This window comes from Parambassis ranga, chromosome 24 (genome assembly GCF_900634625.1).
Source record: "Parambassis ranga chromosome 24, fParRan2.1, whole genome shotgun sequence".
Classification (NCBI taxonomy): domain Eukaryota; kingdom Metazoa; phylum Chordata; class Actinopteri; family Ambassidae; genus Parambassis; species Parambassis ranga.
In genome coordinates, this window is record NC_041043.1 from 13,440,251 (window position 1) to 13,461,927 (window position 21,677).

The 21,677-nt window shown below is 43.0% G+C and overlaps 1 protein-coding gene across 1 annotated transcript in view; it reads right to left on the bottom strand.

Moving 5' to 3' along the window:
• Positions 1 to 11,097: 11,097 nt before the first annotated feature.
• The window catches only part of cd2ap (CD2-associated protein), a 38,488-nt gene continuing 27,908 nt past the window's right edge, over positions 11,098 to 21,677 (bottom strand). Inside the window, exons 15-19 of the mRNA XM_028397648.1 lie at positions 19,322 to 19,437; positions 18,723 to 18,806; positions 16,533 to 16,738; positions 16,372 to 16,435; positions 11,098 to 13,930 (exon numbers count right to left, since the gene is read on the bottom strand). Of these exons, the coding sequence (XP_028253449.1) occupies positions 13,889 to 13,930; positions 16,372 to 16,435; positions 16,533 to 16,738; positions 18,723 to 18,806; positions 19,322 to 19,437 (512 nt within the window). The 3' untranslated portion in view covers positions 11,098 to 13,888. The remainder of the gene's footprint in view (positions 13,931 to 16,371; positions 16,436 to 16,532; positions 16,739 to 18,722; positions 18,807 to 19,321; positions 19,438 to 21,677) is intronic.

The following is a 21,677-nucleotide window of genomic DNA, read 5'->3' on the forward strand; positions in this document are numbered from 1 at the left end:
TCTGCTGCTGGGTTACTATACCTCCACCCACCACTCCTGGCTCCTTATGCAGCTACACACACATCAGTTCTTAGATCACATGATGTCGAGCCTTGTGTCCACGTGTTATCTAGTGTCACATCTCTTTGGATTTAATTAATAATGTTGTTGTGTTTGTTATAAAGGAGTTGTGTATTATGCCACATGTTAAAGGTAGGGTAGGAGATTTTGAAAACTCAATGAGAGTCAGCCAGATTTGGAAAGTAAACACACGCCCCTTTCTCTCGGAGCTCACCCCGAAGCCACGCCTCCCAATCACATGGACGCGCATTACCTGAAGACGAGCTGCGGTCTGTGACTTCGGCCATCATGCACGTACCTCTCTGGTGCGCACAGAGCAGGAAGAGAGTGACAACCAGCCAATACTCCGTGCAGGGTCCACCCGGAGGATTGGCTGATGTTTTTAGTGTTTTATAGCTTCCACAGATGATTCATATTCTTCGTTTTAATGCGAAACTGCCGAACTACACTCAACAAAAATATAAACGCAACACTTTTGTTTTTGCTCCCATGTTTCATGAGATGGACTTGAAGATCTAAACTTCATTCCAGATACACAATATTACCATTCCTCTCAAACATTGTTCACAAATCTGTCTAAATGTGTGATAGTGAGCACTTCTGCTTTGCTGAGATAATCCATCCCACCTCACAGGTGTGCCACATCAAGATGCTGATCTGACATCATGATTAGTGCACAGGTGTACCTCAAACTGCCCACAATAAAAGGCCACCCTGAAATGTGCATTTTGTTTCTGCTTTATTGGCGGTCTGGGGACTCAGAACCAGTCAGTATCTGGTGTGACCACCATTTGCTTCATGCAGTGCAACACATCTTCTTCGCATAGAGTTTATCAGATTGTCTATTGTGGCCTGTGGAATGTTGGTCCACTCCTCTTCAATGGCGGTGCGAAGTTGCTGGATATTAGTGGGAACTGGTGCACGCTGTCGTATACGCCGGTCAAGCACATCCCAAACATGTTCAATGGGTGACATGTCCGGTGAGTATGCTGGCCATGCAAGAACTGGGACATTTTCAGCTTTCAAGAATTGTGTACAGATCCTTGCAACATGGGGCCGTGCATTATCTTGCTGAAACATGAGGTGATGTTCATGGATGTATGGCACAACAATGGGCCTCAGGATCTCATCACGGTATCTCTGTGCATTCAAAATGCCATCAATAAAATGCACCTGTGTTCTTCGTCCATAACAGATGCCTGCCCATACCATGACCCCACCACCACCATGGGCCACTCGATCCACAACATTGACATCAGCAAAGCGCTCACCCACACGACGCCACACACGCTGTCTGCCATCTGCCCTGAACAATGTAAACCGAGATTCATCCGTGAAGAGAACACCTCTCCAACGTGCTAGACGCCATCGAATGTGAGCATTTGCCCACTCAAGTCTGTTACGGCGACGATCTGGAGTCAGGTTAAGACCCCGATGAGGACGACGAGCATGCAGTTGAGCTTCCCTGAGACGGTTTCTGACAGTTTGCGCAGAAATTGTTTGGTTATGCAAACCAATTGTTTCAGCAGCTGTCTGAGTGGCTGGTCTCAGACGATCTCGGAGGTGAACCTGCTGGATGTGGAGGTCCTGGGCTGGTGTGGTTACTCGTGGTCTGCGGTTGTGAGGCCGGTTGGATGTACTGCCATATTCTCTGAAACGCCTTTGGAGACGGCTTATGGTGGAGAAATGAACATTCAATGCACGAGCAACAGATCTGGTTGACATTCCTTCTGTCAGCATGCCAATTGCACGCTCCCTCAATGCTTGTGGCATCTGTGGCATTTTGCTGTGAGACAAAACTGCACATTTCAGGGTGGCCTTTTATTGTGGGCAGTTTGAGGTACACCTGTGCACTAATCATGATGTCAGATCAGCATCTTGATGTGGCACACCTGTGAGGTGGGATGGATTATCTCAGCAAAGCAGAAGTGCTCACTATCACACATTTAGACAGATTTGTGAACAATGTTTGAGAGGAATGGTAATATTGTGTATCTGGAATGAAGTTTAGATCTTCAAGTCCATCTCATGAAACATGGGAGCAAAAACAAAAGTGTTGCGTTTATATTTTTGTTGAGTGTAATTGGTTGTAAAGAGAAGTTACACTAATTTAACAAAAAGTGCATCAGAGTGAAATCTCCTACCCTACCCTTTAAGTTTCAATTAAGAAAAAAGGACCAAAATGAAGCAAGAGTCTAAACTCTATTTACGTGTACATGTGAGACCCCGAGGTAAGAATGTCCAGCGCTGCATCTGAGAGGTTGGTTGACTCAGGAAGAGGATCAGCTGTTTCTGATATAATACCTGCTCCTCTGGAACAATGCTGCTGCTGTTGCTGTGTTAGTGCAACATGCATGTGACCAATAAGTAAATAATATGTTGACAGATAATCAGGGCAGACTGACACAAGGCTGAAATTAGCAGCCTGAAGTTGCACATGCTCTTAGGCTACTACTAAAATGAACATTTTATTGTGTATGAATAATGCTCAGTGCTCGTCTACAAAGCTGGGTAGTAGTACAGTATTGTTAAGGTTTAATGATTTTTTTATGATCAATGAATGAATCTCAAATGTCGTGGACAAAGAAACAAGCAGCCTAGTACGCTGCTTTTATCTGTTTATTGAGAACACATACGGAGCAGCAGCTCACACAGGCTGAGACCATCTCTCCACATGAAATAGATTTCTTATTATAATCACAAAGCCGCGCTGTGGAATCTTGTTTACACGGAATAAAGCAGCAATGCAACGTCCAAACAAAGAACTGAAAGCTCTCACAGAATCGTCAACAAATGACTCCGGCTACGATGCTAATTTCTTTTGTGTTGTTCGTTCTTTTGTTTTTTTTTGGTTTTTTCGGTCCGAAACACAGAAAATTCCTCCATAGCCATGTTGAAAATAAACTCCTGGCAAAGCTTTCGTAGTTGGATGGATGTTTATACTGTCCCTTTGAACATGGAAGTATTATGTCGCTACCCAGCTGTCACTTGCCGCGTGCTGGTTCAGACCATAGCCAGATTTGAGCTAATCCGGATTGATCCAGATTGAAATCAATCCGCCTGAGTCCCCCCCTGGAAACCAGTGTTTCTGTATTGGGCTGTGTTTCTCCTAACATTCGGGTGTTTTGTCTGTTTGTACAGATTTTCCGACGCTGCGGTGCAGTGAACTCTCGGCCATCCTCGGCCAAGTTTGTGGATGATGCCTGGAGTGATCATCTCATTTATAAATGAGATGTGTTGTATGTATTGAAGGTCAACAACTGAGCCACTGTCTTTCATTTTTTTCCGTATATTAAAACTGGATAAAGTACGTGCTTCACTGGAGGATGCAGCATGGGCTTGAATCCTGTGGTCTCATCTTGAGTCATGGTCCTTTTTACGTAAACAGAGGTCCATCTTGTTTGGTCCTTCAGTTCAACGGCGGTCACAGGCTGCGAGTCGACCACAACTTTTACAACAGACCTAGTGTATTATAAAACCTCTAATTTATGTCTTTTATTAATAAGCTGGAAGTTATTTCCCATTTGGCAGTTCCCCAACTAGCGAGCAGCGTGCCTCAGAGCTGGTGCTCTGTCTGTTTATGTTCACGTTTACATGCACACCATAATTTAATTGATGCCCATATTCAGGTCAGGTTATTCTGGTTATTCTACCAATGCAGCTTCCATCCATTCCCAGGAGGGTTCACTCCAAGTCATAGTGAAAATTGGCTGAAATTCCCATAATCCCATTGCCAGACACAGACCCTGTGCCCTACACCCATGAGGTGGCCGGTGTCTTTACATGAGCTCAGAGCTGGTTTATAGTTATTTCTAATGGCTTTTGGAGCAGAAGATGCGCTCAGTGTGTTTCTGCTGTTTCATTCTAAGTCCTACACAACTCAGTGAACGTGATACAATTTTAATCAGTGATATAAAAAAAAGGTCAGAGACAGAACACATCACTTCACATTCAGTTAAATAAACGTGTCAGTTCACGGCACTTTATCAGGGGAGCTTCACTGTGTGAACGTAATGAGACGAGGCGTGGTGACGGGGTGAAGTCTGTAGCATTTATGTAAAGTTCTTGGCAGAGGAACAAGCCGAGCAGTTTTGCAGTAAAGTGTGTTATTAACCCTTTTTTATGCTGTGTTCCACCTTTTCATGGACTTCTTGAGATGAATAAAAGATGCCAAAGGAGTCAGCTGCCAGATGCTGCTCAGTTTTTTCTTTTGATTTCCGATTGAAGTCGAAGCTAAAAGAAAGATAAAAATTGATAAAATAACTTTTTTCTCAAGCATGCAGCTCAGAGAGCTCAGAGTCAAATCAGGCTTTTTTAAAAGGTAATTTCACTATTTTTCCACCTGGGTCTATGTGAATGACAACAGGTCATGGTCAGTTTTCTTTTGCAACATTTATCTATGAATTCCAAAAGAAAAAAAAACCTCAAAGACCTCACCTGCCTGCCGTCACATTGTGCAGCCATTCTGTTGACATCTACACCTTTGTGACATCCTGCTGCTGCTGCCTCATTTTGAACAGACAGAACTCTCATTTCCATAGGACCTCAGGTGAAACATGTCGGGAAGAATCCAGCTCCTTCTGCCATCAGGGTCACTTAACTCAGTCCAGCCTGCTTTGACGCCTTTAATGGAGCCTTTGAGAGGTTCAGTCTCAGGTCAGCTGGGATCCTATGCATTTTTAAACAGCTGTGCACACTGTGAGGGATTTTTTTACATTTACAGCAGATCAGAGCTCAAACAGCTCATTCAACCTTCACTCATCTGTGCGATGGAAAACAGGCTTTGAAGCTTCTTAGGGCCGCGGCCGTGAAGAGGTCTGCATGTGCTTCACAGTGGCCAACCCTGTGCAACCAGGCAGATCTTTATCGCAATTACAGTCATCAGGTGGTGATCCGGCCTTCCTTCACTGTATACTGAAGTCATTAAGGGCAGCTTATCCGAGCCCAAAGAACTCAAGAACTCTACTGCAGTGAGAAGGTAATAACAAGCTAAACACATCAGCTTTTTTGACATTGAGAGGTAAATAAATCACAAAGTTCATCAAGGTAACGTGAGGATGATTGTAAGGTAGGACCTGGGTGATTCAGGACAAACAGAAAAATCAAATCATGTGGAGAAAGTGGAATACACTGTACCCTCTCTCACACAGTCAGGACTTCAAACGCTGACCTGACATCAGTCAGCACCGCTACATGAGAAAACAGGAAACACTGGACAAAGTCCAGACCCGATTCTGCAGCCTTTAGGCTGAGTTTGGGTGTTTAAAGGGATTAAGTCAGTGCTTTGAACAAATGTGTCCAGTTTGTTTGAAATAAAGGACGTCGCTGCAGACTGACCTGAAACCACCAGACCAGCAGTATGTGCACAGAAAACTCAGTTTGCCTGTGAACATACAGGAAAACCGAGGAAGAGTTGTTTGACGTGCAGAAGAACCCCACACCAGCTGTGAAGCACGACGGTGAAAATCTTCTGTGTGTGTTCATGCATCAAAGAGGGCTTTTTAACGGGATATGCAGAGGAGCAAAGAATCTAAAGAATCTAAGAAGCTAAAGAAGCTAATGGATTTGAACAGAGTTTGTTCATCAGCACTGAAAATAGGTTTGTGTGAAGAGTTAATAAAAATGTATTTGGAGGATGTATAATCGGCTAAATGTCGGATCTGTTCATAAGGACGTGTTGTCACTAGGAGTCACACGTTACAGTGTCTTCTCTCAGTCGTCTCTCACTTATGTGAATCTCTGCCAACTGCCAAGATCTGATTACTGTCATGGTATTTGAAGGCAATAAAATTCATTTCTATGAACCTCACATGCATTCCATCATTGGTATTTCCTTGGTGCATAACGGACTATCGAATATAGTAAATACACGAGTAACTAACATGAGAACATTGCTCCAGAGCAGAGCACGCCACCTTTGAAAGTGGAAATCTTCTCCTCAAACAGCTCCTCCTCATCATCATGTACAGTAAAAGCGAGTCCACACAACTCACGTGAAGACACGCAGACCATAAAACATATGACTCCAGGTGTTTTAATGTACAGCTTATGTCAAGTTATTCATGGAGCATCCAAGTCCAATAACACAGTTATTGTGTGTATTAAGAAGCGTGAGCTGCTTTGAACAGACTGCGGCAGATCTGAAGAGATCCATCCAGGGATCTGCAGGACTAAGGAATGCAGACGGATGCTGCTGCTAACTCTCAGGTAGTGATGGGATCTGTGGTCTGTTACATCACTGCTGCAAGATAACACAGACCCTGAAGGCATTAGAGGATTAGAGGAAAGCAGTCACTGTATATATCAGTCAAAACTTCACATAAACACACTCCTAAGCCTTGTGGGAAGCTTTCCTGGAAGAGATGAAGCTGTTGTGGCTGCAAAGGATGGGCCGGCATCATATTAAGGCCATGGATTAAGAATGGGATGTCACTTAAGCACATATGCGTGTAAAGGCATAATATTTCTAACGTAACATATTTCTAAAGGACCTATGCGGTGCTTAATTTGCAACATATGAGGTGGAAGGAGGAGGAAAGGGTCACTGAATACATCACAAATCTACACAGTATGGGACATAAGTCCTATTTCTTTTTTAGTAATTAACCCTAAACAACACCCTCTTCCACTAACAAAGCACATTTATTTAAACGCTTCAGTTCCACCTCTCTCTCTTCAACTCCTCTCCTCCTTCAGCCATCTTAATATTTATCCAGCAAATAAGCCACTCCATGTCACTCTATGCAAACACAGTACTGGACCACATATACCATGAATAAATACTTAGAGAGTGTTTTTGTATAATACTAATATAATTGATGAGAAACGCTTGATGTTAAATTAAGCCTCTGTGCGACAGTTTGTCTTTGAAGCGCAAAGCACACAGTGTCATTAACCATTAGATTGTAAATGTTCCTGTGTCCATGTCAGGAATATTTAAATACGGCATGTTTACATGCATGTAAATATGCAGAACTCTCTCTTTGAAGTCGTGCTTATGGATAATTTGGGTCACAATTATTGGTGGGGGAAGTTCAAGGATTTCAACAACTGGAGAAATTAAGAAAACAAATCTGTCTTAACAACGGGTGAAAACAAAACAGCTGGCAGTGTCAGGGGGACTTCTCTAGATCTCTAGACTCCTGTAGAGATGTATCAGTCCCTTGATCGGATAACGTCAGTCAATACGTTCCGTTAGCAGCATAACCCTGTGTCATGTTTAGTGGATGTATTATCAGCTGGCGTTTTTCTGTGAGGATGTGTTGGGTTGCAGGATGGTGTTAGAGATATCAAAGCCATCAAAATAAGCACCTTTAAGCCTCCTTCTCTCTGTTCAGGGAATACATATTTAGTGTGTCAGTGTCACAACATTGTGTTTTTCTGACACATCTATTTTCTGATTTACTGAGTCACATTAACTGTCCGTTCCCACACAAACACCCATCCTTACATAAAGGACTATGAGGCATACATTGATCCGATTACACTGACCTGTCATTTGATTCATTTACATATTACCTAATTCTCTAACATGACACATGAATGTTTTTTTTCCCAAGAAAGGGTTTCTTTTAATAATCTTTCACATGGCAGGGGACCTCCAGCACTTTTAGGACCAAATGACCCAACACAATGCAGGGCCATTAAAAACCATGGAGCAACATGCAGCACAACGTTCGGGGTCAGCTGCAGGCGGTGCTGTTTTCAATGACTTTTTGCATGGTGTCTCCTCACTGACAGGCAAGTCCAGCTCGTTTTGACTCTCTGTTGGCTACAGCGCCAGAGAGGTGGTGGAGCTAAGGTGGGTAGAGACCAAAACCATTTTCGTACCAGGCTGTAAACAGGTTTATTTCTGCTGTACAGTTGGCCAAGATTGACTCACTTTTGCAACCAGACCCCTATAGGCTGTGGGGTGAACTGCAGAAAGTGTTCTAAGCTTCCATTTGTTGACTAATTGTTGCAGCTTCAGGGTCTATAAGGAAGATTCAGATGATAACTTGGTGTGTTGGTTGGTAAGACATGATCTTCCCAGTTTGCGGTGTCCACATACTTTTGTCTACATGTGCAGATCTGTCGATTTCTGCAGAGCTGATACGTCTGTCATCAGAAACCCTTGTTGAAGGGCCCCTTCACCCAGTTTTGTACATTTGACTCTTTCACTTGATGCAGCTGCAGGTCCTCTGGCTGATTAGCAAAGGGAACAGAAAGAACTCTTTACCCACTGTGAGAGTCGCTCCATGTGTGACGGAAGTGAAAATTGGAGTGAGATTGGCAGCTTGTCAGGAAATGTGACATTTAACAATGTGACTGTAACGTTATACAGATCAATACTCAGTGATTGTTCCACTCCTGCCATTGTGCTATACATTCGTATTAAGCTACAGGACAGTGCATGGTGGTGACGCCTTACACGTGCTATTTTGAGCACACTACAGATACCTGGATGGTGTAACAAAGATACACAGACAAGAGATTGCTTTATGTTATCGGGATGAAATGATGCATTTTTCCAATTTCTTAAGTCGGTGGTCAGAAGATCACTGAAAGTAAAAACAAACTGCATGTCTTCATGATGTGTGAGAAAACTGGAGTACCCAGAACTAACCTACACAGGCATTACGTTAGCATCATGAGAATGAGTTAGCAAGGAGTTGCCAGTCCCAAACAAGCCTCGAGCACAGTTAGATTTCACTGATTTGGTTGAAACAAAGATACATAGCTTATGGAAATGTGATGAAATCTGATGTCACGTTCACGTCTCCTACTACAAACAGTGCAATCAAAACCCACCAACAGTCCCTAAAGGGGCAGCGACTAATCTGATCAAGTGCTTGCATCTTAAAAAGACATTTAGGGTATGTGGAGCATTTTTTTACTGCATGTTTGAACATTTCCTTTTCTGCTCTACAGCCAACATGGCGGCCATTGTGGTTGTCAGCTGCTTTTACATAATCCAGGTCCTCAAACTGATCCGTGTGGATGCATTTATTACTGAAAACAGAAAGTATAAGCACATGCTACCCTCTATTTTACCCATCTTCTTTGGTTTTAATACATTATTATTATTATTATTTATAGGATTGTCTTTTGTTGTCTTTGACCAGCATGACTCACTTCCTGTGGTGCTGCATTATCAGAAATGTAATTACAAAAAAAGACACATGAAAGATGAAGATCTGAGAAAGGCATGTGAGCCTGCTGGGTTTCCGGGAATGTCAGTGGGGTTGGGCCTGCTGATAATTCAACCCTGGGATGAGCAGCACTCAGCAGGGAGTCCAGTGATTGGTTTCCACTTGTCTGAAACGCCCTGGAGGTTGTGTCAGAATGGAGCTCCATGATTATAATCACTGAGGTCCAGCTCTTTGTCCGAGAAACCAATCAGGTGTGTGTGCACGTGTGCTCAGAGGAAAGTGCACGTGCAGAGGTGGTGAAAGACCTGCCAGAGGGCAGCCATGGGTGCACAGGTGAAAGTCTGGGGAACGTCAAGAGTCCAGCTAGAGTGTGACTGAATCCAGATAGCTTTTAAGCCAGATATGTTCAGACCTGTTCTCAAATCTGGCTACATGCGCCCGCAATCCAGCTCTATCCAGCGTCTTTGCTGTCCTTCAAACCGCATCGTAAAATCGTGCATGCCGTTTCTTTCGTTAAAGAACGCAAAGGACGTCTGAATGGGGTCAAAACATGTTTATCAAAGAGGTTCCAAGTTTTAAGAACTGGTGTGAGAGATTTTAATCAAGAAGTTAATGAGAGTCAAACAGAGAAGACAGTCCTAGTGCTAGGTTGTAGACCACAAGAAACTCAAAACCGACATGTCCATGCCGGACTAATGCATGCTAGGAGTGCTTCAATCACAGAGATGTTTTCTTCATTTGAAGAAAGAAAGAAGAGATGTGGGAACACCCATGCCAGGAGACCATGAACTCTGGAGGAACTTGAGAGATCTACTACTACTACTACTACTACTAAGTGACTTCCGGCTTTTGCCAAACAAAAAGGATAAACAACTGACTGTTAGCATCAGAGGGCTCATAACTTCTAAAGTGTGTTTGGATATGTGTTAACAGCATGCAGCTTGTCTTGTTCATGATGCAGTGCGTCACATTAACCAATGTTAAACTGGCTCGGCTGACAGAGACAGACCTCCAGAAATTGTAAGAAAAAATAAATTTGATTATGTTTACACAACATGAGTTTCAGCTGCCTGCAATGATGAGACATTGCTTCATACACAACCCCCCTCCAGGACTGCAATCATATACACATCCACTCAGACTGATGTCTAAAGTGGCTTCTGAGCGATGGATAGCAGCGCACTGGATGAAGGAGAACAGCTGTCACTGCATGCCTGTGTGACTTGAATGAAATTAGCTCATGAGCCGCCGTGTTGCGAGAGATGAGGCAGAAACTGTTTACCCTGATTTGTTGTATAAAAGATTCCCAGAAGATAATCCAGATTTACTTTAACCTGGATTATGTGGTTAGAACAGCTGCTAGTGAAGTAATGAGAGGAGCAATAGGATCCATTATGTGCATCTGTAACATGTCATTTGTAGGGAGGGAAAACTAATTCTGCCTCTTTTACACATGCAGGGACATTGTCCAGACATCTGATTCCGCAGGCTTTACCCATAATTGATGTTGGCTGTATTACATTCAGATCAGCCAGATCCATTCACTCTTCATGAAATGGTTCTGGAAAGGGGTCTCCCTGTCCTACACAGTCAGTTCCCCTTGGCTTTTTATACAGAAACTGTGATATATCCTCATGGTTACATGAGAAATGGCTTCCCAGTGTTATAGCGAGTGCACATACATGCACACTAGGGAGGGAGAGAGACACTATGTGAGGAAAAAGCATATCACCCAGAGCTAATCTCACTCCTGACAAACTCTCTCACCCTGAACAGTCAATGCTTTCCAAGAATTCTCAAGTCAGAAAGAGTCTGAGCATTAAAAAAAAAATGCCTGAAGGTTGTTCACGGTCAGTGAGAAACGACTCAGGCGATGTAAAAAGCCTCAAAGAAAGATGAGACGGTGACCGTAAATAAAGATGATATTTATTCATTTTTGCAAAGAATCTCAGCTCATGCAAGGATACAGCTCCTGTAAACAAAATCACTTGGAAAATACGTTAGAAATGTGCAGATTTCTTCTTTTGTTGGTGTCGAATTGTGGAATGTACAATACGTTTTGAAGTTAAGCCGTTATTACAGATATCAACCCACCCACCCTCTTCCGCCCAGTCCATCGTTCCCATAACGTCAGTATTTCATTGCCGAGCTGCGTGCTAAAAGGAAGTTCGTTTAATGGCAGGCATTTTGCGTGAGCGCCATGCTCATCGTTAAGGTCAGATACAGAATATCGACTTGGTCAAAGCAACCTGGAGCCCAGACACATCCAACCGCATAGCATCAGGCCTGAGGTCGAGTTCAAAAACGCTTTTTAAGACATTTGTGAGATACGTAAAAGGATATTAAAACAAAACAATAAAAGATAACATAACTAGTATTTGTGCTATACAGTAGCAGATTCATCTCCCAAATACAAGCCTGGTGTTAATATCGTGACTGAGGACTGAGACGTCCCTGTAACCAGAGGCCGGGGGCTGTTCTCCAGAGCGAAGTTCAGAGATCAGGACTACAAGTCAGAGATTAACTCACATCCACTCACTTCTCGCTCTACATTTCTGCTGCCCTGAACCTCCCTAGCAGCGATAAAAATCCAGTTCTCCTGCCATGAAAGGACCCATTGTAGGTCTGATGAACACAAAGACAGCAAGGGACAGTAAGCTGAGCCAGCCTGGTTTCCATTCCCTGTGTGTGAAGTCCATCTTAAAGCCCCTCTGTGAAGGATCTGAAGGTCCTCTAGCTAAGGCTAAGGGCCTTTTTTCTGACCCCCAGTGCTTTCACTTTGTCATAGCACTGTAAAGGTGTACAGGGTGTGCCAGTAAATACCAGCAGGGTGTCGTTACCAGTTTCATTTCTGTCTACAGAAGAGATCTTACAGTCTGTAGGAGGCACAAGCAAGATGGAGCTGTAGGCCAGCAATGTAATGTTCTCAATATAAAGGGTCATGATGGTACACATACAGTCAAGTTTTAGATTATCTAGCTTTAGGACAGGCTTTTTCATCTAAAGCCAGGTGTTAAGGATTATTTTAGCCCACTTCCCCTCTCAGGAGCACCCTCTAGGTGAAATCTCACCTAGATCCACTGGCACAAACAGGATGTGACCATGATCTAACCTTAAAACCTAAACTGGATCATTTCAGTCATCATTACCAGGCCTGCTAACATGGCCGAAAAATTGCTTTTTGCCTTTTGCCTTTTAACACTGCAGTAACATGAGGCAGAAAGCACACGCTGACCGATACAACCTTGGGTTACACTACTTAATCATGCAGGTAAACACGCTGCATGTGGGGCTAGTTCTGTGAAGCAGCCAATGTGTGGACAGTGCTTTAATCCACACACATGGAACTGGTGGCTCTGTTGCTATGCCGACACAGATGCACTATGCAAATATGATTGTGACACCCAGGTGTCATGTTGGGATTGCTGCTGATGCCCATTTGACCCAATACAAAAATGTACACAGAGGGACTTTAAGCGTGCTCCACCACAGTGAGAATCATTGTGACCGCTACTCTCCTGCGTGCTTCCAGTTAGCTTTGTAATGTGGGAAGAGAGGAAGACGGACATGTGAAAATAAAGACAACCGGTGAGTGCTGTGCAGGCTGATGCATAACGCCGAGCAGAACGATGAAGCCGCTCTCAGAATAATGTCTCAAGACAAGGAAAAGAAGAAGAAGAGGAGGAGGAGGTAGAACTGACAGTGGCGGGGATGAGGGGGATTCGTGGCCAGACTGGAAACAAGAATGCAGACACGATTGAAACACAGCCTCTCCCCTCCTCCTCCTCCTCCTCCTCCTTCCTCTTCTTCTTCTCTTTAGACAACTTCTTGTTCATTTGTTTTTATGTTCTATCTCTGGCTAAACGTCTGAGAACATTCCCAGCGATTGAAAACAAAAATAGAAGAGACCAGCACAGAAGAGGCCCTCTATAGAATATTTAAGTATAGGCATGTCAGCAAGTTTAAAAAATATAGATATACATGCTGAAAATATTCCAGATCCCATTACAAACACTTGATAGATTTGATAGATTTTTTTGAACAGGCACAGTAGTGTTACCCTGGATAGGAATACTAGAAAACATATAAAAAAAAAGTCAAAGAAAAGTGAGAGCTCTCTCTCTCTGAAGCCAAAAAAAAATCATTAGAATCCCAAGATGTTAAATCAACCTTCTTATACAATCTCACCATTTAAAATCAACTATTTGTGCATCATAAAAAAATACATGAGAAAGGAAATCAGGCGAACAAAACACAAGCACCCCCCCCCTTAACTTTATACAAAGTCAGTAGTACTGAGAGCAGGGGGAGAGAGCCGAGCGGCAGTAGCGCAGTAGTTTGAAGTAAGGCCTCGGGGTTTTTTTTTTTTTTTTTTGTGTGTGTTTGTGTTGGCAAAATAAAAAAAAGAGAGAGAAACATATACATCTGTAACTTAATTACATCTAGCTTGAAAACAAATGATATGTGCAAAATGTAAATCTTACAAATATGAGAGGGAGAGTTTGTTTTTGTTTTTTTTTTGTCTGTAGATCACTGAAGAAGGATTGTGCTCGAGGTGGTTTCTATGATTCTCCACTCTCTCTCTCCGTCCATTCGCCTATCCGCACCGACTACAGCGCCCTCCACGCTCTCCCCTGGTTGGTCGACAGGCCAGCAGCGGCTGACCTTGAGGCTTGCTGTTGATTGGATGGTGCGCTTCACGTGGAGTGGATGTTTCGTTTTAGCTTCTCTATCTCCACCTGCGAGGAACACACAGCCGGAAAGACACAAGGTGAGACATCCTACTATGCTATAAAAAAAAAGAAAAAGAAATCTCTGGTCTATCCACCGCAGTCGATTGAACTCATCATCCCCGCTGTGAGCCTATTGGCTGAGGCTTCAAGCTGTGGGATGGTTTAGTGTGGTGAGGATTAGCAGGGCTGGCATGACAATCGAGGCGGGTGGAGAACAGCACAGTGCCCTTCACTACAGTGAAGAAGTTGTGGACAAGACTTTGTAAGTGTTGCGGGTCCTCCACCACACACTACAGTTACTGTGTGTTACTGCACAAAAAACAAAAAGTGCAGTGTGAAAAAGGACAAACAATACTAACAGTAATCATATATAATAATAAGTAGAGTTGCTATTTACCTGCTACCCGCATTGTAATTCCCTTAAAACAGACAGTGGTCTGGATTATTTCATTAAAAAATTCCATTTAATTTAGCGTCTTTTACAATCAAATCAAAAATAATGGCGCGGTAAGAGGAAAGGATAATCACTGATAACATGATGTGTGACCGCAGTTAAGTGACAGAGCTGCTTCATTACAATCATCACTGACAGTGAGTGAACATGCAGCCTTTATTTCTCTCCTGCATTTACACACTATGCACACCAAACCACTTCTACCTCAACTCACCTGTGCAATAACTGTTAATATGTATACTGTTTTTGATTCTATTCTATTCTATATTTTATTGGTAGTCTATTTTATAATGTATATATCTTTTCTTAACTTATCCTTTGCTGTCTGTATCTGCTGTTCCAAAAATGCAATTTCCCCATTGTGGGACTAATAAAGGTTTTCTTAATCTTAATCTTAAGTCTGTTTTTTAATCATCTATCATTGAAATCAATAAGTCTTTTCCACACCGGCATCCAAAAATCACATCTGGTGAGCTTTTTTTTTGAGCGATATTTAATCGGACTGTATAAAACATGTTTGCATTCTCCATAATGACCCTAAAACTTAAGGTTTATGCTCAAAAATCTTCATAACCAGACAAAATACTGAATAACTGCAATAACTAGGGATGTCCCGATCAGGTTTTTTTGCCCTTGAGTCCGAGTCATTTGATTTTGACTATCTGCCGATACCGAACCAGGACCTCTCACGCCAAAAGCGACTGTCATACCCCTACACTACAGGACACAGAGCCACCCTGCATAGCAGGTATTAACTTTGAGAGTCCTCATAAATATATATTCGAGTCCTGATCGGGAGGTAATGTCCGATTCCGATCGAGTCTGAAATCACGTGATCGGGACATCCCTAGCAATAACTCAATCATAATTCATATAAGGTGCAGATGTCTGTCTCTATAGGGGGAGAGGGAGAAAACGTTAAAGCACCTCTGTAACCCTGGATGGTCATAAAATGGTTGAATCACCTCCACACACACACACTCTCTGCCTCAATCAATAGATGTGCGTCTGAAGACGTCAGAGACTTTGAGCCACCACCTGCAGCTTCACCTACCTACACCTACACCCTGAAGTCCTCAGGGATAAATGTGACGCCGCTCTCTCTGCATTTTTCATTATCTTTTTCTTTGCCTGATTTCGACTCATCCCAGGAAGTTCAGGTCAACTGCAGGGGGGTTAAACTAATCTGCAATGTTATATCTTGTGTGTGTGTGTGTGTGTGGACTGTGTATGCCTGAGGTTCTCTGCAGGGGGGTTCTCTCTTCCTGTGATGTGATTTATATCAGTGCCATGCTGGGGAAGGCTGCAGCTTCACCAGAGCATCTAATGGTCATTCCACATGGCAGGTCAGCAGCAGAGGGAGGGCAGAGTGTGCAGGCAGGGAGACTCTCCAGGCACCTTTAAGCCGAGAGTGATGGTGGAAATGTGACAGAAATTATCGATGCTCCTCCAGCAAGCATGTTTTTTTATAGAAGCTCACAACAGCAGCATCAGACAGAGTTTGGGTTTAAACTTTGCCTTTTAACACTACGAGTTCTTAATTAAAAACCTGTTGGAGTCTAAAAATCTCCTTCTGACTCACAGAAAACATTATTCAACACTACAGGCTGACGGTCTACCTAATTTAAAGTCATGTGCCCCCATCAGAGCTTAATTAGTAAGACCTTAGAATCTTCCTCTGTGGCTGATATCATAAGGCCAGCTCTGGCAGATTATTTTGAGATGGTTGGATTTAGATTTGGGGGGGAGGGAGTGAAATAAAAGTGCTGCTGGTACTGAATCGGGAACACTGCAATTATCTGTTATCTGACTGAGCCACCGGGATGCTACCTGCGGCTAAGCTATTAGAAAAACACTGCTTTAGAGGCAAAAACTTGCTTCTGTTCAACAGCATTGTGTGCTTTTTTTCTGGACAGGAATGATCAATGTTTGTCTGAGCTAAAGTAATGATTGCAGACAGCTCAGCATGCATTTTATCGTGTATTATTACTACCTGCAGGGCCATTCGCTTTAGCTTTTCTTCGTCCAGCTCTCTTCGTAGCTCCTCTATCTCTTTCCTAGGAATAAACACATGGATGTTAGCCACACAGCTCGAATCTGTCATGACATATAATCCATCAGAAAACGTCACTGTAAGTTGAAACGCTTCCTTACATTTGCTGGGTCTTGAGCAGCTCCACAGACAGCAGCAACTCCTTCATCTGGCTCCGGAGCTCCTCCAGCTGTTCGGGCGGCTCCAGCCGGGCCGCTTTGCTGACCTGAGAGACACCGGCGTCGGAGCTCGGGGCTGCTGCGGGGCTTGGCTTGGCTTCGGCGGGCTTGTGGAATGACGGTGACTGGGATAAGGTGTTGATAGAAGGCTGAGGAGGAAAAAGCAGAGGCAGAGTTTCCACATGTGTGTAAGTAGTAGTGCTCCATTTAAGGCATTTGTAAATAAGACATGTATTCAGCTGGGGTAATAAAGGGAAAGCGTATCTGATACACTTGTTATAGTCTCTAAAACAAAATGATAAAAACCCTCCAGTATCGTAGTGCTTCATAGAGTCAATGTCAGAGACTGAAGGACAATTATGTAAAACCCTCTTCTGCTAATCAGGTCCATCTCCAAGACATTCTTTAAAATCATTGTCTTCCTTCCGAGTGCCACCATTAATTCAGTTTCAATGAGAAATTTCATAGTTCTAACCTCCTGCCCCGGCACGGACACACACACACACACACACTCCTCCTTCTGTTCTTTATATTTATGAGGATGTTAAAAAAGGTCACATTCGTATTTTAAACCAATAACACACACACAGAGTCCGTGTCCTGTCATTTCCGCCAGGGGTTAGGAGAGGTCCAGGTCTGGGTTTACCCCTGTGTGCAATTCAACAACAGCCTGATCTAGGAGCAGCCAGCTGTATTTAGTCTTAGTCCTGCATGACCAATCCGAGCTAGATCATATTAAAAGCAATGAAAAGGAAGATTGGACAGCAGGTGGTGGTCCTCCATCTCCTCCATCCTCCCATCTCTCTCTGTGCTTACTATGGTTATGCTGTAGACAAATGGCTGGAAGGGCCAAACATACTGGTCTGTGTGAGGTTGTTTTTGGGTAAAAAGTGTACCAGGTTAATAGACTTTCTCTGCAAGTCACTGTCTCTATTCATTACACATTGGAATATTAAAGCTAGCTGTGGATTTGACCCACTGCATCACATGAAATTAATTTAAAAAAAATACAAATAACTAAAATTGGATGTTTACATCTTGTTGTTGTTTTTTAATGCTTGCAACCTCCCACATGAAGAATTTGTGCTGCTAGTTTAATGGTGAGGTTTAGATTAAATCCAGCGTGACAGACGAGGACCTTAAATCCACTGTTAAGGCTGTTCCATACTCCACGAGAACAGAGAACAGAGATCAGAGAACTCGCTCCACGATGAGGTGGTAAGAGTAAAAAAAAAAAAGTTTGTTTTGGCCATACTCATACGGCCCTCCTACGCAGCGCACGTCACACACAAAAGGTTGACAATGCAATTGTATTGCAAATTGTGAGCACAGTCGTGGTTACCTGGCCTAACGAGCTGATAATGTTCAGGGAAGAGGGCGTATAGCATGACAACAGATAGAAGATCAGTGCAGCTGACTGTAGCAGACCTCTGGTCTGTGTGATTTAATTCTGTGTCTCCCGTCTCCCGGTAACACCGTGATCAATACTGGGATTAATTTTTATCGCCACCTTGTGGACAGACACTCTCCTCTGTGCGCCGTGTTTCTCCTTCCAGGAGCTGTTTGCCAGCTGCTCATCTAAACTGTCCATCGTCGTTGTACTTCCTCCTTCTGTCTGTGTGTTCTGCACCTGAAGAAGCTTCTCCACATTCATCACGCCCACAATAAATTCCGACCAATCACAGCATGGTTGACACACAGCCCTGAGAGAAAAAAGTTCTGCCCGGGCCATGTTTCCGAGAGAGCGCTGCACAACGGGTGGTCCGAGAGACAAAAATGACGTCATTTTGTGGGCGTAACGTCTGCAGGGGGAAGGGAGTTCTCTGTTCTCGCGGAGTATGGATCCAGCTTTATAATGCAGGAAGAACAGTGTAGTGATGATTTACATTCAGTCTAGCCATTATTGTTCATCGTGCAGGTGAATAAAGGTTCTAATGGTAGAAGAAAGCACCGAAAATAAACAAACAATACAGACGTTTCTGCACTCCTGTGGTCACACGGGAAATTAAAACATCAATTCCAGCTGCCTCTTTTATTATTTATGACTGAACATGCTCAGGGCATCATGTATACACATTATGTAGTGAAAGAATTATTTATTAACAAGATAAAAAAAATGGTGCTTGATTTTACCTTTCTGGTTTCTGTTAGCTTTGGTTTGGCTGCGTCCTCCTCATCAAGCTTGAAGGATTTCTCTATATTCACCTCCTTGTTAGGCTGCAAAGGAAACAACAACAACATTCCTGTTTTTATTAAGAGACATAAACGATAATATAAACCCTAACAGAGAGGGAAATTCTTAGATTTTGTGACAGTGTATGTGGACAAGCCGAAGGCAGACTGACAGAAGCTCTTAGGGATAATTAGAGGAGGTGACGGCAGGAGGTGAGACCCTAGTGTGAAGATGGCTTTTACAGAGTGGGCAATTATCACACTTGATGTGGGCAGAAACTGTGGATTCTTGTTTGCGTCATATGGCGGTGACAGAAAAAAAAATGGGAAGGGTCACTATGCCCTCAAGCACCCTCTGTGTGGCGTTTGCATATAGACTACTATTTAAAAAGATACAGCACAGTAACAATCATCTAATGAACCTGTAGCACTAAGGGTGTGATCCAATCATTCCACTGTGTATTTAAGGTAATTACGAGGGAATAGGAGCTCAGGCAATCACACTTATCAGCTGATCTAACTATCTGTTTATCAGGAAGACGTGATTTCGACATCCTCACCGACTGTCCTCCACCAAACTGGGCAGGCAGCCTCCTGCCAGGCATCTTTGGTCTGTTAGCAGTGGGGTGAGAGAGCTTCTCCGAGGTAGACGACAACTCATCAAAACTCATCAGATCTGTTCAGAGAGGAGGAGATAAGAAGGGGACAACACATTTCAGCAATGACTGAAAAAAGAACATCCACGGGTTGAACGGACAGTTCATTTTCAATCAATTTGAATTGACTCTGTTTGCAAACAGCTCGGGCACAGATTTATTATGCAGCAGCAGACAAACACGAAGCTGTGCTTAATGGATCACTGTGCTAATTTTATACCTTATCGTTACTTATCTGAATTACATATGTAGACTGAACAACAACAGTTTTATTTTCCAGTGTCTGGGGCTGAGTGTGAGCTACAGATTATAACAGAGAGAGGCTTTGGATGGATGTGAGCGACTGACGACAAAATCCAGTCCATCCAATGCTTGTATGAAAGATGTTGTTTTCACTCCTCACTCAAAAAAAGAAGCAGATGCATAGGCTGCATGTGAGTGTGCACAGAAAACCCAGGGCAACAATAATGACTCTATTTTTCTCAACAGCTCACGCTGAGACTTTGTATGTGGGTGCACTGCCTGACGTCAACACCCATAATCACCTGCCTGTCTCTCGGTGACTGACAAAAGTTTCTGTTGGTCTGATAATTGGGGAGAGGATGCTGAGGAAAACGGAAGATAAGTGACACACACAGCAACCTCAACTCTGCAGGCCGTGCCCCTCGCAAGGAAGGTTTCCTGCTCGCAGACAATGTTCTGTGCACAGTAAGATGTTGTGACCTAATCACCATTCAGTGCACAGTCCCTGTGAATCCACTGTGCTTGGCTGACCCATTACACACTGGACTAGAGGTTGCAGACTCTAACAGTACACCTAAAGACAAACTGCCTTAGACAATCTGATGTGCCAGGGCAATCGCATTTAGAGCAGACATCCTCTTTTCCTGGTGGACATGTTCATCGACTGCAAATTGTTCTACTAAATTCTCCTCGGAGCTAACTAGATCTGGATTCATTAAGTCACTCAAGCAGCTAAAAAGAGTTTATTTTCTCTGCTACAGTGGTAATATCTTCACCAATTTCTCCCTCTTTAGTGAAATGAGAGGTCTATCTTTATTGAGCTACACATATGAGTTCCTCTTTATTTCTGCAGTGCCTCCTGGCAAATCCTGAAGTGCCATCGTGTAAGCTGGTTCCAAGGGTTCAGACAGGCATTTTACTCAGTACATTAATATCTTCTAATCGGATCAGGAACACATAGCATAGATACTTTATTCTCCACGTACAGCTGAAGTCATGCATTTCTTGTGGTGCATAGGATTACGTACCCCTGAGATCACTGCTGGTTCAGAAAACAGCAGAAAAAATACCCAAGAATTCCTCTGCCTTTCAACACAATACTACTGTTCAGTTGCTATATGAGTCCAGCTGCCTCAATGTTAAAACTCTCTCACAACAACTATCCCAACTCAAACTGCAAGCTACACAGCTGCCCACCCAAATCAGTGAAGGGAGGTTAAGCTACTTCATAATTCTCAATGGTATAAAGGTTTTTATACAGTAGTAACTATGTTATATTTCTTTTAGATACAACTCAGGGATTTAAAAGCTACCTCAGCATTTAGATATTTATTTATATATATATTCCCCTCGGGATAAATAAAGGAATTCTGATTCTGATTCTGAAGTAAAGGCCACAGGTGGAATATTTTATGCATCAATGGGTTCTATAAGGAGTCTGTGTACAGTAGCATCAAAGTCGTGGGAAACTCAGTTGCCTGCTCAGCCTCTTTTTTTTTTTTTTTTTTTTTTTTTTATCCCTGTTATGCTAGATTTATGGATTTCATTGTAAAAGGTATTCCAGAGAGGATAGATTTACATTAAGCTACAAAACAGCAAAATAAAAATGACTGCAAGTCATTATTGATTCTACTGGAACAATGGAAAGACCGTGACATAAACAGAAAATTTTTAAAAAATTGTCAGATTGGAGGTTTGGATGAATGAACAGAAAGGCTGTGGAATTATACACAAGACAGCTAACTGAAAAATAAGTCATTTTAAAATGAATCAATGAGAAGCTGCTCTTGTGTAACAGCTCTTTGCACCCATGAGTGGTAAACAGCTGCAGTCAGGAAACTGTAATTGCAGGAAAGATTGAATTTTCATGTTCGATGGGAGTGCGTGACAGGGCTGACTCCTGGAGAGCCTTGTAGACTTTTAGCACCTATTTAGCACTTTTGCAAAGGCATCTGTCACAAACGGAGACCTCAAATCCTCCCTCAAAGGCCCTTAGGGTTTCTACTTTTAAAAGCAT